The sequence below is a fragment of the Alligator sinensis genome, unplaced genomic scaffold, assembly GCF_000455745.1.
Source record: "Alligator sinensis unplaced genomic scaffold, ASM45574v1 scaffold195_2, whole genome shotgun sequence".
NCBI classification, from domain to species: domain Eukaryota; kingdom Metazoa; phylum Chordata; order Crocodylia; family Alligatoridae; genus Alligator; species Alligator sinensis.
The window spans coordinates 1605724-1624124 of NW_005842253.1; the positions used below are offsets into that span (position 1 = coordinate 1605724).

Below are 18401 nucleotides of genomic sequence, written 5' to 3' on the forward strand. Positions count from 1 at the left end.
TGCCTTGAAGCTATCCAGCAAGACTTTGTCATTTTTAACAGAGAGAAGTGAGTGAGGGGGTATGTTTTTAGAAGAAAAGAGTGTGTTTTGATTTGTTTTGTTTTTACTTAGCTGTTTTGGGATTTACAAGAATGAAATATTGTTCCTGGAAGCTGGAAATGTGAATATCATGCCACAAGCCCAGTTCTAATTTACTGATTTCACTAAAGTAGGTTAATTGATTAAAACTTCTTACTTAGAAGAGATAGCTAAAAAAATCCAGAAAGTTTCACTGATTATTAAATGGTCTGATAAAATCAAGTATACGGTACACAGAAGGTGCTGACAGAAGTGACATATGTCACGCTATTGACCTCTTGAAAGTGCTCTACAGCCAGGCCCTGACAGAAGTGCACAGCTGCAGAGCACTTTAAAAGTGTCCAATAGCATGACAAATTAACTGTCATTTAAAGAGGGTTCAGATGAAGGTGCTCCAAAGCAGAGCATCTTCATTAACTTCTGTCTGTCCCTGCACATGATCTCCAGTGCTGTCTGCAGGATGAGAGGAGGGAGAAGGGAAGGGAGGAAGCTAAGGGCTGGGGTTTACCCAGTCTGCGCTGGAGGGGCAGGTGGATCGGAGCCCTCCACCTTGGAGCTGGGAATGGGGGGCAGAGCTAGTGGGGAGAGGCTACAGACAGGCAGTTCCTCCTGGATCAGCTCCAAAGTGGAGCTTGATCACCCCCCCCCCCAAACCCAACAGCAAACATCTGTTGGATGGGGGGGGGGGGGGGGGGGGTTGGCTCTAACACATGGCACCTTCTGTGAAGTGCCATGAATTGGAGCAGAGAGCTGCACATCTGTCAGTGCCCAGAGAGAGATGGGGATAGATTTGGGAACATTGCCAGCAGATTGAGGGAAGTGATTATTCTCCTCTCTTCAGCACTGATGAGGCCCCATCTGGAGAAGAAAAGACTGAGGGAAGATTTTGTCGTAGCCTTTAACTACCTGAAGGGTGGTTCCAAAGAGGATGAAGCTAGACGGTTCTCAGCGGTGGCAGATAACAGAATGAGGAGCAATGGTCTCAAGTTCCAGCAAGGGAAGTTTAGGTTAGATATTAGGAAAAAAACTCTCTCACTAGTAGGGTAGTAAAACACTGGAACATGTTACCCAGAGAGGTTGTGGAATCTCTATTCTTGGAGGTTTTTAAGACCCAGGTAGGCAAAGGCTTGGCTGGGGTGATATAATTAGGGATGGTCCTGCTTTGAGCAGGGGGTTGGACTAGATGACTTCCTGAGGTCCTTTCCAACCTTAATTTTCTATGATTCTGTGATTAGAATATCTAGAAGATTCAGGAGTAAATTTATAATCCTCTCCCATCCCTTTATAATCCCCTCCCAACTGTGTTCTTTGAGAATACTGCGCTGAAAGTGAAAAAAATATAGTATATTGCTCTCCAGGCTCTACAGTGGGTGAATAAAAACACTAGAATTGAAAAGCGGCTTCTTCCTGTTGGGTGCCATTTTTGCTGTTCAATGAAACAAATTAATGCAACTGTATATGCCCTAATATTTAAAACAAAAGCTGTACTGTTCATGATTTGTTTATGCTATAAAAACAAGATTATGGTTCAAAGGCAACACCTTATATAGAAATGTTAGGATATGTTAGAACAACTTCAAGTATATACAAGTGGTGCTAAAGTGATATTGTAGCCATGATAGTCCAGGAATTATGCTAGAGACAAGAGTTATTGGGGTTGATATATTTTACTGGACTAATTGCACAGTTGGGATAGAGAAGCCTCTTTCAAGTATACAAAAAATATAGACAACTTCATTCAGCATTTGTTTCAATGGCATTTCAGCCATTACCAAGAATGATATACCTTTGTATGCTAAATATATAATTTTTTCAAAATGGGACCCTCCTCCCATTTAGGTGGTATCTAGTCTCAGCTCCTCTAGCTTTGTGGGAAGGGTGCAGTTTTCATGAGTCCCTGGTACTTGGAGGAATCCTATAATGTGTTTCCTATATTCTGGACAGGCTGAAGAAGAGTCAAGAACAGATGAATGAGTCTGTTTCTCCTCCTGAAACTACTGATGAAGCTGAGACAGAAGCTGAGTCTGAGAATTCCAATTTAAATATGTGCAGCTCAGTATGCTCTTCTACAGGCAGCAGCTAGGACTACAGCTTCAAGGCAAAGGGCCAGAAGTCCATGCGTCTCTTGAATAAATCATTCTCAGGTTGCATTGATTACTATGTGCTGTATGCCGAGTACTTCAATTGAAAAAAAAGTCACAGAATCAATATCCCAAAGCTGTAGCAGAGCAGATAGTTCTTTAAGAACTGACTTCATGGGTTAAACTGATTGCCAGTTCTCGAACACTGGATACTTACTATGGGGAAAGATATGTGCTATGCAACACCTTGGAGAAAAAGTTCAATTTCTTTCTTGTTTCTTTTTAAATGGCAGATCACTGACTCAAGTTGTAGAGTAGTAAGATAACATACCAGATCTTTGGATACAAATCGAGGAGCATGTGGTGCAAGTGTGAGTGAGTGTGTGTGCGTGTAAGGGAGGATTGCAGAGATCATGCAAGTTTCACATTTGCAGTCCCACAGTGCAGAGACTTCAGTATATAGGACTGGTCCCTTGTGTAGATTAGAGCAGTCCAAGGGCTTCTCTAATTTATGACAAGTGTAAACAGCCTCAAGAGATTGAAGAGCAGAGGATCATGCAGGGTAAGCCACGACCCTGTTCCTTTAGCCTTATGCAGAAGCATACTGCCAACTCACTATAACCACATCCTTCTGGGCCTGGACATTAGTTTTACAAACAGGGTCTGTTAACAGTGTGAAACAAAGCAGCAGCACAAGACCAGGGAATCTGGCCTTAAATATTTAATCTATTCTTGTGGCTATCCCTGTTCCAAGGAAATGGACAACTGCAAGCAAAGGAATCAGAAGCAACAAAGATTTTCTCAACTCATTGAAGTTAGTAGGGCATAACTTGTATTGGACTTACAGTTTTATTGGAGCCGTATATAGTGGGTAGCCATAAAATGCTGCTCAGTTATGGATGAAAGAGGGGGATATGTTTAACCCTTCTCTTTATTCTAAGTGTAAAGTAAAAGTACTGTACATAAACTACTGGGACCTGTCTTAGCTTCTCATTAAGACAGGCATTCTTTTAATTTTTCTCCAGCTGTGGATATTGCCTTTCTCATTGTTCCAGAAGCCTTTTCTATGTTAGTGGCTTAATCTACTACAGAGTGGCTTTAGGTTGCTATTACTGTAATAGTACCAAATCAGTTCTATTATATCCTGCAATTATTGTGGTGTACATAGATCTCATAGCTGCATTGACCTATCCAAATCAATTTGTTACCAGACATTAAAAGAGGTTGCCAAGTTTGCATCACTGTTGTATATTCATGGAGCAAAATGGGTGTAGAATGTTTTTAACAGATGTAGACTCTTTCAAGGCAATTTCTGCTGTCTCACTGTATAGTTTTCAATTTCCATGAATGAAATACAAAAGGTATAGCCGGTATAGAGCAATTTTATATGTTAGATGACAAGACATACTTACCTTCCCACAGTTTTATGTGGAAGTTAGTAAGTGGTAAAAATTGTGCAGAACCAAATTTTCATAAAAATCTTTAAAAATGAGTTCAAGTGTGCAGGCACAACTTGTGGGGAAAAAAGCCAAAGCTTTTATACCAGTTGCACAGTTATTTTTAGGATGCAGCCAGGTAAATGGCTTGTCCTGTTAGTAAATAAACTGTAGAAGATGATAGTTCTTGCTAGAGTCGTGAACATCCACATTCCATCATACACAGAACAAATCAGAGCTGTGAGAGCTTGAATACGCCCTTACCCTGGAGCCAGCTCGTTACAGATAATGAACACTGACCAACTATGTTAATGTTCCTAGATGTTACTATCCACTATTCCTGCTCTAATGGCAGACTGAAGTAGGGAATTGGCATAAGTCTAAATAAATACTTCCCTCCTCCCTACAGCTGCAGAAGAACATTTATATCCCCAGCTTTGTCACAAACTTCATTAAAACAAAGGAGAGTTTCCTTTTCCTCCTGCCCTTGAGAAACATGCAAATGAGTTTAAAGACTCGTAATGTTGTCTTGATCCAAGCCATAGTTTGCTTTAGTCTCTCTCTGTTTCCCTCCGATTCCTCCTGGGGAAAGGGAAAAATAAGATAGAACATTTTTAGAGAATCAAACCCAACAATAATCAGCCCTCCCTTTTCAAAATAGCAACGCTTGACTCATCCCTATTCAGACCACTGAATCAGAATGCTCCTCATTTGTAGTACTGGAGATGGACTCTTTCTTGCATTTGAATAAAAAAAAATCTGATAAACTCTGATGTAAATAGATGTGAACATACCGCTCAACCTGCCAAGATTCAAATGGGGAACACATGGAACAAAAATACAAAATGAAGGACACAAAATTGTCTGTGAAGGAAACAAACATTTTGAGATTTATTCTGTTGGTATAAGTGGCTTTTTCAGAAGCCTCAGTTTCCCTCCTCTTTATTGCTCATGTAAATAATTTTCAACAATAAAAGTGATGGGACATTAAAATTGTGAGGAACATGGGTTGTGTTGAGACTGGATGAGTTACCTGTGAGATGTGGAGGCACTCCTAACAAGTGAATGTCAGCAACCTCTCAGTTAAAGAGGATCTCTGTCATTCTCATCAGAATGTATATAATAGAAAATGCAGTATAACATTCACTGCTGTCTTTGGGGCATGATGTCAATAGTCCCTGAAGTCCAAGTTGCAGTGAATAGGGATGAAATGTTTGTTTCTCGGTTCATTTTTCTTTGTCTGTTGTTCATTTACTTCCTCTTTCTGTCGCTTACTTTGCCATGCCAATTCAGCAGAATGTCCTCAGCAGTACTGAACATAGACCAGCAAAGCTAAATGAGGGCATCTCATTATCAAGGCTTCTAGAATCAAATCATTAGGGGCCAAATCTGGCTGCTTGAAGGCACTACTGAAGTGCAAGATATTATTTCCTAAGGAAACAAGATTTGGAAAACTTGTTCACACATGATTTCTGCCTCACCTACCTGTATTTCTAAGTCTTAATCTATAAGAAGCAAACAACAACATGACAACAAGAGACTTTTAGAATCATTGTACTGTGCATTAGAAACACCAGGAGTACAATATAATTCAAGTACTCATTTTCATCTTAAATAATGCATGCAAATGTACCTCACTAATACCAATCTGGGGAATAGGTTTTATTGATGCCTATTTATGCATATTCCCCAGAGAAGAGATAACAAGAATATGGTAACCGCACAAAGACAAATGGTAAGACATGGATGAAGATTTGCTTTGTTGTTAAAGAAAAAAAGATGGGTTTCTTAATATAATGGGCCAGATTCATCTGTGATGTAACTTCATTGAATGTGGCTGTTTTATATTTGTGTGTTTATATTTGCTTTGAGAGAAAATGTGTGAAAGGATGTTAGACTTTATACACTTCAGCATACTGTACCAGTTCTCCTCTCTGATGTTTATGGGGTACACAGCGTTTGAGGTGTGGTAGGCTTTATAATAAATATATTGTGAAAATTTTAATGTTGCCTCTTTACTTGACTAGGCTGCATTGTCCTGGTTCCTATGTTCCTTTGATGAGTCTTTGATTCAAACTGTGGACAAAGTGAGCATGACCCAATGCCCATTAAAATCTGAGTCCTTTTACTAATTTTATTGGGTATTAGATCAGACCTTGTTTGTCTCAGTTTATTTTATTCATGTCCTGTGCAAAACTGTATTTGATACATATAAAACTTTTGAGGGCAATAGGATTTTTTCTCTGTTCACCTATTTCATTCATGCCATTTTCCTAACATTACTATTTAACAAGTTTTATTTCTTTGGGGTTCAGGAGTTTAATGCACAGTCTGTGATTTAGTAAATTCCCATATTTTTTAAGTTTAGATTTGTCTCTTATTTATCGCCAAGGCCCACAATGTGTACAAGCAAGTAGGAGAAGAATACAGACTCCCAGTTCTGGCAGCCAGCAAATATTTACTACCTTGAGAGACACTGAAGTCACGTATTCTAACCCTAATGCTAGAAGAAATTATTCTTAGACCTACTGGGGTACTAGGAAAATGGAAATCACATGTTTTACACATGTTTTCTAGGATCTCTGTGGTGTAAGAAGATTTAACATCTGTAACTGTGGTTATAGCACAATCCTGAATTTCTTAAATCTCATTAAAAATCCACTGAAGTCAGTGTGAATTTTGGAGTACAGCAAAGAGGAGATAAACAGTAAGTGAACAGTAAAAGCCTACTAGTGGAAACACTCTTAAAGTGGAACTTTATTTGAAATAAAGTATGAAACAAAGTATACCACACACATCTGATTATACTAGTAACAAAAATAAAATTAAACATGTTCTTTGCTCAATCCAAAGTGTGAAACGGATGACTTCAAGCTATTTTAAAGCTCAATTTTAATTTGTTAATGAGTTTTTTCCTGTTTTTAAAAAACAATGTTGGTTTGATTATTTATGAACTATTTCTCTTTTTACAGTAGGTCTCTTTGTTTTTGAGCCAGATCTTGCATTTGGTCCACAAGCAAATTCATGGTGAATTTCATGAAAGACAATAGTTATAAATCTTCATAGTGTAGGGTTTGACATAAATTAATGACAATTTTTGCTGTCTTTTATTCCTGAGTACCACAGTACTGAACTTGACCTGCCAAAAAAAATTCAAATATTGTCTGTATTAATAATTCTCTGTAGAATGGCTTTCTACAATGTCTTTTTGGTTTTCCACTGCCCTTGTAATGTCATTTGTATTCTGTTACTCTCAAGTCCTTGCTATAATATAAATAACATTTTTTTCTTTGTTACATTACAAATTTCTGAAAATATTTTTAAAAACCTGTTTCATTGAACTCAGCTGACTTCACTGGGGATTTTGCACATGAAAGGAATGCAGAACCAGGCCTTAATGGTTCCTTTGTTACCAATTACTTATTGGTCTATTTTTTGCCACAGAGCAAACAAAGGTAATAAAATAAAAGGTAGAAACATGTATGACAAACTTGATTTAGGACAGTGCTGAAATCCTGCTGCCTTGCAGGTTACTTTAAAAAAAATCATAAAAGTATAAATCAGATCTGTAAGTATATCCTTGTATTTTATGTTAATACATTTCTGTAATTTTTATTGCATGAAAAGAGTACCATATTATACAAAAAAAAATTTAAGTTATGGCAATATATTTGTGTTTTTGCAGATACTGCCAAGAAGCCATTGCATTTGTGGCATAATAAATGTGTATTTTTAAAATACCTGAAATATTTACAGTCATTTCTAGGTTTGTTGATCAACAGAAGCAAATTAAAGTCTGAAAAAAGGCCAGGTAGCGGTCATGTTCCTTGTTTACATAGTCAAAGGCTGACAATTTTTAGGAATTAGGTACAATAGCCAGAACATATGATACATCTGTTACATACCCTTTATTAGGCTCATGAAAAATCTAGAGACCTAGGCAACATCATTTTTACATCCATTTACTGTGCCCATGGGTAATCCATATATTAAGAATATGGAATCTGATAAATACATGCAATGATAAATATATGCAATTATATTCTCCATATTGGTACTTTGGTCACTCATCCAGAATTCAAGGAGTATTATCTGCCTAATTTAAAAATACCACAACTGCCTTTATAGCATATACAGAATATTAGGAGGATATCCTCAGAATGTATGGCTCAAATAAACACTGCAGTATTCCATAACACATGCAAAAGGCATTTTATTTCTTCAAGAAAATATGTGGTTCTGTTTCTGGAAAAATGGATTCAAACTTGTTCCAGGCAAACATAAGGCTAAGGCACTGAAAGCCATTGTATAGGTTACAAGCAATGGTTGCCCACTATAATTACCACCACTTGTTCCCACACATCTGTAAGGTAAGTGGGAGAAGGTAGCCAAATTATGCCTTGGAACCTGAGTTAGACCCTTCTTCACCATCATCTCCAATGTTCACTCACTCTCACTAGCTGGTGAGTAGGCAATCCATAGCAATTGTTCATCTGCATTAGTGGATCAGGAGACCATACCAGCTCAGGGAAGAAGAAAGAGCTGACCAGGCATTTTCAAATGATTCCAGCTTCCCCATTCTTATTTACATTCTCCTTGTGCTGCATCGTGCCTTCGGAGTCTAGACAGTTTGAGACAAAGATATGCATCTTCCAGACACCAAGCAGCATGATTCCCAGCTGGAGATTTAACAAACACTCAGAGGGGCAATAAGACGCTTGAGATCATCTATATTCATGTTGTATCTGGTAGTAGCTTGAACGCTAGGGGCATGTATCACTATGTGGAGGATTCGGAGAAAATGGAGAGGCAGAGCAAGGTCACAGAGCGCTCTGTATGGCCTATATCCCTTTGAGCAGACCTTTCACATTTCTGCTTCCTCTCAGGATTTCTGCCCAGCTTTCTAGCCATTCACATTCAGGAGGTGAAACATTATGACTTTGCCAGCAGTTTTATGTATCATTTAAGAAGCACTTAAAGGTTCAATATCTTTTTAAGCTCGTACACCACAAAACATACCCCAACCACAAATGCAATTTAAATGGCCCATCAATTCTGAAACCCCTTGTGTGTTCTGAAACAGAGTCCAAAATGTCATGCACAATGTCTAGAAACCCATGCAGGTGCAGGTTAGTATTTTAGGTTGCCAGGAGAATTCAACAAGTACACATGCCCACAAATGCTGAATCTTCCCAGGACCCCCAGATTGTACAAAAGACAACCAGCACAAAAGGAACTGCAAAAACCTGTCCCTCTCCATTCTCTAATCAAACAGTCTACAGGCCATGAACATAGAGGCCAAGATACTTTACCATATCGAAATGTCTCACATGAGTCAGAGCTTCCTTAAATCTTTTGTTTTCACCTAAACAATCCTGTTCCAACAATGGAGTTGTCAGTATTTACAAGGTGAGGGTTGGGTAGCGGTCAAATGATTTTAGATCTCAACTGGCCAAGCAGAGGTCCCCTGACAATTTTGCCTACATAGGACAGGATAGATCAGAAGAGTCATGGCAACAGAGTGATCAGAAACAGGCCCAGGGCCTTCTAGCTAGCCAGGCAACCAGGGCCTATAAGGTCCGGGCTTACACTACAAGGGCCCTGATTGCCCCCTGAATCAGGTTTTTATTACCTGGCCAATTCTTTATTTGTACAGCACTAGCACTTACGAGCTCCAGTCATTTTATTGTTCTTGACACTGTGCAAATACAGAACAAGAGATAGATTGTACATTTCCTGGGGTAGAGATTAAGTAAAGATAGGAGATGACAGGTGGATACAAACATATGAGGGAACACAGAAATAATGTGGCTATGCTACTCAGAATGAGAGGTCATGGTCTCCTTACATCAGCTCCCTTATAGCGGTCAAATATACAGCAAAAACTGTGTTAAAGGGCACTTTATTAGCTGGAAAACTCTAAACTCTACTAACCAGCATCCAAGGGATGTGGCAAAAGTGAAACCGGAAGTACCACTTCTGGGAGACTTCTGGTTTCACCACCACAAACCGAGCTTTTCTTCGTCACTTCTTCTGCCCATGGCAAAGCAGCCTGTGTGGGGCAAAGCAGCCTGCGCAGGGCCCCCCCTCCCTATCCCCCAGCACACTGATGTCGCAGAGTGCACCAGGCGGTGCACATTTAATTAACCAGTATATTTGATTAACTGGTATCCCCCATTCCCAGTGGATGCCGGATAACAGAGCTTTTACTATACTACCAAAAACCCCTTGCTTCTCACTAGTGTTTGTAGGCAAGCATAGGAGAAAGAAAGTTTAAGGAGGGATTTGAAGGCAAATAATGATGTAGCTTTAAGCATGGTAACATAGAGCCCTTCCCAAAAATGAGAGGCAGCATGGGAGAAGTAACAAGCATGCTGTGTTAAATATGTAGTAAGTAGACAATGAAGGCTGATATCCTAAGGTTAGGCTAATTTTCAGCATCCAATAGCATTAGCATAAAGAAGAGAAGCAGCCACCAGGAGTACACAGGTTGCAGGGAGAATGAGAAATGGCCTCTTACTGCTTTTCAATATATCTTCCCAAGTCATCCCTCATTAAGCAGCTGGCCCACAACACACACTATAAATGGCATCTGTGGTACCAAAGAGGTATATTTTTGCCAAACAAACTGTTGAAGTGGCATTTGTTAGCTTGCCAGTTATCAGCCTGCCTTGTTGGGGCAAGAAGAGCAGAGTAATCCATCTGTGCAGAGAGATGGGCTCTCTCTAATTACTGGTGTTAATTGCAATACAAATCTGCCTCATTCAGACTAAAGAGGTCAGTCATCTTCTTGAATTTTCCCCTTTCTGTCTTAGCTGATTCACCCACAATAGCATGTCAGTGATTTCTTCATTCCTATTTTAATTGCAGATGCATCTTTTCCATTGCAGATACAGACTGGATGGGATTAAGATAAGCACAGGTAACACTGCCAGTGACAGCTCTAGGGTAGACTGTACAAGGTATATTGTTTTCCCAGAATAACTCAACAGCTGCTTCTGGGTTTATTAGTTGGGGTACTTAATGCTATGCAGGAGGGGCTGGTCAGCAAGGTGCAGGTGCTCTGTCTGAAATACTTGTACAGTTGCTTCTCCAGTTGTTGCCCTCCAGATGAGTCTGCAGGTCCCCTTACCCTGAAGGTGAAAGAACTAACAACCCTGAGATGTTATGATGAACAGAAGATAAAGCAAATTGATCTTACTTTCACTTGTCTGTTTCTTCCTACAATCACAAACCCAACTTCCTAATATTTAGGTATTATAGGTCTGCTACAAATGTTGCTCCTATTTTTTTTCCTCTCAGCTTGTTCTAAAGAGAAAACAGTCAGTCATTTTGTAGGCCAAGGCCAAATGTTCATAGAGATGGTGACCATGACACCCAGTTAGCACATTAAAAGAATAAGCAGGTACACATGCTAAGATGGACTCTATCAGGAGTATAGCCTGTATGGGATATAGTATTACATGGCCATACTGTGAAAGAGCCTTCTTGAGTATGTACACACTCCCCTAAGGAGAACAAGGTCTGTATAGTTCTTAATCCAAAGAGCAAAACCCAGAGAGCAGAGTGCAACTCAGTGCAATGTTTTGTATCAAGAACAAGAGTGACTGGAACTGCTCTGGCTAGAGGAAAGTCTTAATTTTAAATCCTTGTTGCTCATTTAAAAATAACAGTATCACTAAAGAAAACATTTAGGAATACCCCACTCATCCTAGATGGCTTTGCCCAAGCCCATAACCTGCATCCCTGTAACTCAGGAAGTAAACAGCTGCCCTTTTATCAGCTCCTGATTGAGTGAGGACTCTTACCTGTCCTAATTAACACAGCTGCATCAAAGACCTCAGCTTTTTCTTCTCAGCTTAGTTTTAACCTTAGGAACCTAAGCAGGGTTTATTAGGCTAACATTTTCCAACAGAAGACACATCTAAATGTGAAGTTCTAAAGAAACTGTCTTATTTGGCTCACATACAAATCCAAACATGCCATTTGTGTTTAAACATAAGGAGCGAGCAAACAAAAGGCACATATTCATAACATAGCTGCTCACTGGGTTATGCAGACAAACACAACCATAAGAGGGGAAAGCTGTGTTTCAGACACAATACTCTGTTTAGAAAGAGGAAGGACTTGAATTCCCAGCATCAAAATAACAATATTACACTTTACTCCATTTCAAACAATTTCACTGTCATTCCCTTTCTCTTTTTTCATGGAATAATAGGAACCGCTGTCTATTAAACTAGGGTCATAGACCTGATAAACATATACTAAAAGGACAGTGTCCTTATAGTCAGCAAAATATTAGCTAAAACTGAACACAAGACACTCATAGCTGGATGTCAAGAATACAAAGTACTGCTGATGGTAACCCCACTGAATAAATAAGGCAAGAGCAATAGTCTTATGTCCTTCTCAGTGTGGGTCTCCACAGATAACCCCACTTGTCCTTTTTTGTCTGCTCTGACTTACTGTACTCTTGGCAGGTAAGATCTGCTTGACAGGGAGGGACTAATTTATGGATAAAATAGTTTAAAAATCATAGAGAAAGAGATTAAATTACCTTCTTCATCCACTAGAGGGTAGCCCAAGGCCATGTCTGTGGTAAACTGGAGAAAAGCAGAAGAGACTGTGGAACTATATAGGTTAGTTTTACATTTGGTTGGCAATAGATATTCACATAGTTATGTCAAAAGCCAGGCATTTATCATCTAATGAATTGTATGAGATTGAGATGATAATGAATGCAGATAAAGAAACAAAATGCCTTTTAATAAACAGGGCTTCAGAGCAAAGCTGCTGCTTTGTGTATTACAGTATAAGCGTTGTGAGAAATCAGTACAGAAAACCAGCATGAAAGTGCATAGAGTCTGTCGGATAAAGCTCTTTGCTTGGAAGAAGGAAATGTAGGTCCAAGCCCCTGCTATGGGATGGGGGCCTGAGTCTCATATTCCCTGGGTAAGTATTCTAACTACTAAGCTGCTGGCCTGAAAGTTAACGGATCTTCCTCCTTTGGCTTTCAACAGTCAATTGTAATAGTTTTATTCTGACCACAATTTAGACAATACAGCCCACTGACCATACCTGCATGGTCCTATGTGCCACAGAGCAACCGTGTAGCTCCAGTCTCGGCTTTGGCTGAGATTCTGGCCAGTACAAGAGCACACTTCTATGGTTATCAGACTTTCTCCAGTCCTATGCACCATGTTGTGAGTGATCTGAGAGGGCTTCCTTGGGTGGGCACTTACAAGTTGCCACAGTAAGTATCCTGGATCTCAAATACTGCTGGGGTCCCCTTCATGGGCTTTAGTCACAGTGTTTATACTGCTGGCCTCTTTGGGCTTAGAGAAACTTTACATTTATACCCATGTAACTTGCTTTTACATTGGTGTATACAAGAAATGGAGATGACATGCAGTTCTGCACATGTATAACTTACTCCACTACAGTGTAGAATTATGCCAGGAAAAATCAGGAGTAAAATTACACAGATGTAACCAGCTGTGTGGTCTACCCATAGCTTATCCAAGGGTAGCTATTTCCTCAAGGCAGAGAGGCTATTCCCTGGTTCTCTGCCAGCTGGCAACAAACATTGTAATAGGCACTTCCTACATATTGGTATAGCCATTGGGCGATCTAGATTGCAGGGTAACTTGGACCAGTGTACAATCTGATGTAAGTTATACCAGTGTCTCATGTAAGTTATACCAGCATCAACACATTGTCTTCCCAGCCTTTTATCAGATTTCCCAGGCACAATGCCTGACACTACTTTAGAGGAATTAGACCCTGCAGTTCAACAGGCCGATGCCTCTAGGAACACACTGGCTCCCATGTAATCAGTTTTGTAGATTCTTTAACTCCCTTTCTCAGATGAGAGTGTGGGCTTTCATTCTAGGTGGGCATAGGCCACCCTCCCAGAGTTCAAATCAGCCAGATCCCAGCCGGTGGAAACCAGCAAAGTGTTGCTGAAGTCAGCCGAGCTTATGCCATTAACCCAGTGGATGATCTGACCAATGCCTCGTCATCATAACACTGCTAGCTTGACTTCTGTAAACTTTGCCTTGTACTTTTTCTGCCCCAAAACAGCTTCCAAGTTATTTGCCTTCCTCTCTGTTAGCTCAGTGCCTGAGAACTTTTCTTTAAAAATGCACCATAGAGGCTTCCTACAGCTTTGTCTCTTGGTGACATTAAGGGATATGGTGGGAGTAGAGATGGGAGCCTGATGCAAAATCAGGTTTTCCTCCTGAAGAGTCACTAAAGCTGTCTGATAGAAGTGGCTAGGATTCAGAGAGACCTAGAGAAACTGAAGGATTGGACCAAAAGAAATCTCATGAGGTTCAATAAGGATAAGTGCAAAGTCCTGTATTTAGGACAGAACAATCCCATGCACCAGCACAGGCTGGGGGCTGGCTGGCTAAACAGCAGCTCTGCAGAAAAGGACCTGGGGTTACAGTGGACGATAAGCTGAATATGAGCCAACAGTGTGCCCTTGTTTTGAAGAAGGCTAATGGCATCCTGGGCTGCATTAGTAGGAGCATTGCCAGCAGACTGAGGAAAGTGATTCTTTCCCTCTATTCAACACTGGTGTGGCCATATCTGGAGTACTGTATCCAGCCTTGGAGCCCTCGCTACAGAAAAGATGTGGACAAATTAGAGAGAGTCCAGTGGAGAGCAACAAAAATGGTTAGGGGCCTGGGGCACATGACTGTGGGGTTGAGGAGAGGCTGAGGGAATTGGGTTCATTTAGTCTGGAGAAGAAAAGACTGAGATAGGATTTAATAGCAGCCTTCAGCTACCTGAAGGGTCATTCCACAGAGGATGGGGTTAGACTGCTTTCAGTGGTGGCAGATAACAGAACAAGGATCAATGGTCTCAAGTTGCAGCAAGGGAAGTTTAGGTTAGATACAAGGGAAAACTCTCTCACAAAGAGGGTAGTAAAGCACTGGAACAGGTTACCCAGAGCAGTTGTGGAATCTCCATCCTTGGAGATTTTTAAGACCCGGCTAGACAAAGGTTTGGCTGGGATGATGTAGTTGGGGATGGTCCTGCTTTGAGCAGAGAGTTGCATTAGATGACATCTTGAGGTCCCTTCCAACCCTAATTTTCTATGATTCTATGGAGAGACTGTTCTTTCTTAATTCTTCCTTCTCTCCCCTACTGCCTGAATCTTCACCTATCAATTCCATTATAAGGACTTCATCACAGTATCTCCTTATTGTAGTGCAATTCACAGGATGCATGCATCACAATAACAAGTTGTCTTATTTTAAGTACTTGCCTATATAATTAGAGTAGTTGGGGATCTTTGCCTTCCACTAGAGCATGAAATCCAATCCCAAAGAAATGCAGGATTCAGTGCAGTAATAAAGATGCTTCTGGTTTTTTATTGTTTGTATTAATGATGGTGATTTCCATGGTACAAAGAGGCTGAATAGAGCCAAACAGAAGTAGAAAACAAATAATAGGGAAACAGCTTTTAATGCCATGGGAAATAGATTGGTTCATTTAATATTTATTTTTCAACCTTAGTTTTCATTACTTTCTGGTATTAAAATAAAATTAGGGTTCACTTTGGCTAAAAAGATCAAGATTTACTAAATCTGATTTAGTACAACATGCCATATAGCTAACAATACACACAGATATATTTTAAGAACATGTATTTGCTCTAGTTATGATTACAAAGTAATATAGTTTTCAGGTAAGAAAAGAGTCATAGGTTTATTGTTTTCATCCTTCAGCTTCCTCCTCCTCTTGGTTTCCTGCTTCTTTTCCAGTCAACAGTCCAACTGATATTAATAGTCATTTATGAGGTCTTTAGAAAGAAATCTCCTGAGATCTGAATTGTGCGCTTTATATCAGCTTTATATCAGCACTGGTGAAAATACTACTCTACTCAAAATGTCCAATTAATTATTTCTCTAGGTACAAAGAACATTCAAGGAGTCTTTCTTTTTAATACACAGCCTAGATGTATCTGACCTGGAGGCTGCAGAAAATCTGTCAAAAGAAATTAGGGTCAAATGGAGACATTCCTTCGTCCCCTACTGTGTGTATTTGTGCCTCAGATAGCCTTATTTCCTTCAGACACTGAACACATTTACAAATTATCAAGTATTCTGGAATGTCTAGTTAATACTTCATTATATTGGGAGGCCTGCAGAAATATTTACAGATCCTTTGTCAGGAAGCAGATAAAGACTATATGCTACCATATGTGGACATTTCAACAATGAGCCTTATTCATATGGATTATTCCTTCCCCTTCCTTCCTCCTCCCCCTTTCCTTAGAATAGCCTCCTTGGATATGTGACAGTAAAATAGATGTGAAAAGCTTTCTGGAAACTGAACAATGGTAAGGGGTTACGGGCCAGATCCCAGATGGTATAAATAGACATACTCCATTGAAGTCAGCTACACTGATTTACAACACCTGAGAATTTGGCCCATAAATGCTGAGTGAATGCCACAATTGCTTTTAACAACTGTATCTGCAACAAAAACTATGGCCGTGTCCAGACAATCATGACTGTGCAGTATGTGGCACTGCAGACACATCTGTGATGCCACGTACCACATATTCAGGTGTTTTCCATTCTGCAAGGGAGCAGCACAGGATATCCAGGGGTCAAAAAAAAACCCAGGGAAAAAAAAGCAGAGCAGCACACACAGGGGCAGCAAGTGCTGCTCAAAACCAGAGCTGGGCTGTCCAGAGCCCTGCTTTGGCTGCTGGCCAGGCTCCAAGCAGCAGGATTGCTACCGCTGTAGCCCCAGGTAAGGCTGCTGGGGCCAGCCCAGTCCTGCACCCAGGCCTGAACATACAACAAATGAGTGCCAGGCCTACGTGTCTGTAGCCTGGACATATAGTCTCAGCTATGCTGCTAGGCTGAGACCTAATAGCTATGAAACAACAAAAGCAGGGCCAGGCCTATTTTGGCTTGGGCCTGAACCAGAACTAGCCCCCAACCACAGTGCCTGGTCGGGGCATAAACTACAAAAGGAACAAAAGAAGGTCCTGGCCTATTTCACTGGGCCTGGACTGGGCAGCAAAAAGCCAACTAGGCCTATACAACTGAGGCCTGGATAAAGAACAAGAAGTGCCAGAGCTTTACCGTGGCCCAAATCTGCCAGCCAACATACGGCTGGGGTCTAGTCCCATACCAGTGGGCTGAAATGCAGCAAATGTAAAACAGGAAATAGGGCCCAGGTTTATGGCTGCAGTCTGGATATGTAGTCTCAGCTATACCACCACACTGAGACACTACAATCCCCAACACAGTGGCTGCCAGGACCCTGTTTCCTGGTCAGTCCCCATTAGGGAAGGATACACTCATGGCATCATCCCTCTCAAGGCCTGTGTGGCCGAAACCAGCTGGGATTCAGCGACACATCTGTGCTGAACCCAAAAGAAGTTGCGACAGCAACTAAAACATGCCAGGCTCTCAGCCCTGGCCAAAGCACACCAGCAAAACTGCCAGGCTCCAACCTTGGCCACTTTGCTGCAGGGATTGATGCCCCCTGGCATGCATCATCCCACTCAAAACCCAGAAAACAAAAGGGGAAAGAAGAGGGAGACAACAGAAGTCTCAAGCCCTGTGACAGACTTTCCCTGTACCTGAGGCTTCCCCTTTACATAGCTTCAGTTTGCTTCATCACTCAGTGAAGAGTGAGGGGTGAAACCCCTGCCTCCCCGCATAGGAAGCAGGCCCCTCTGGCTCCCAAATCAGCATTCAGGCTTCAGCAGCCCCAGGAGGAAGAAGAGGACCCAGACCAGATGGTCTTACCCTTAAATAACTTTTCTGACCTCATCACTTGGTCCCAACCAGAAACAGGCCTAGTTTGAACATTGCTAATGCAGACCAATCATTTCAAAAGTGGTCAGCAACCCCTGGTGAAGGGGGCAGAGTCACCAAACTGGTTCCTCAAGTTCCTTGGAGGGAAACTTAAGACAAAGGGTCTGGGTACAAGAAGGGGGGTGGGAGGTGGTTCTCTCCAGTCCTAGAGGAAGCAAAAACAAGATACACAGCAAAATAAAACCAGAACACCTTGACCACATATAACCCCAAGTGTGTATGGTGTTACATTAATGCTCAGAGGTGTCTGTGAAAGGCAGAGGGGAGGGGGGGGATCCCTGCTTGAGCAGGCAGTGGTGAGGGGGCGGAGAGGGAGCAGGAGGAAGCCAGGCAGACCACGCTGTATGTGCAGTCTCTGCTGGAGCTGCAGCCAGGGAGCAGAGGGGAGGGGCCAGCCCAGCTCCCTGGAGCGGAGAGCCTGCCCAGCCCAGAGAGCAGGCTGAGATGCTGGGGGACTTTGATTTAACTTAAACCAAGAAGGGGTCTGGGACAGACATTGCATAAACCAGTTTGACCCAAATTGGCTAAGTCTGATACTACTTTCTACCAGGTTTATCTCAAACCAGTTTGAGCCATTTTCAAACTGGTTTATGTGCACTGAACCTCTGTTCTGTTACAGGTTTAAATTAGTTTCTGATCACTTAAACTGGTTTATGTGTAATGGCTGTCCCTAGCCTTAGGGAACTGTCTCATCTGAGTAGGAGAGAAGCTGATAGTATGAGGCTTCCTGGGAAACACGCAGCCTGTAGGGTATCACAGTTTGAAGATATATATGGAAGAAATCCTCGATATGACCATTATTTTAGGAGGACTTGTGCATCTTCAATGCCCACTATGTTTTAGCGAGTTACTTTCTGCATATCATGGCATTAGAGTCAGGGACAGCCCTTTTTATAATATGATCCTTCCTTGATAAATTCTGAAGACTGGTTTGTATTACCTATACACTTCTC

General features: G+C 41.2%; 1 protein-coding gene across 1 annotated transcript in view; it reads left to right on the plus strand.

The window, feature by feature from the left end:
- STK32C (serine/threonine kinase 32C) overlaps window positions 1-7302 on the plus strand; it is a 210420-nt gene extending 203118 nt beyond the window's left edge. The window contains exons 12-13 of the mRNA XM_014521764.2: window positions 1-47; window positions 2023-7302. Of these exons, the coding sequence (XP_014377250.2) occupies window positions 1-47; window positions 2023-2161 (186 nt within the window). The 3' untranslated portion in view covers window positions 2162-7302. The remainder of the gene's footprint in view (window positions 48-2022) is intronic.
- The last annotated feature ends 11099 nt before the right edge of the window (window positions 7303-18401 follow it).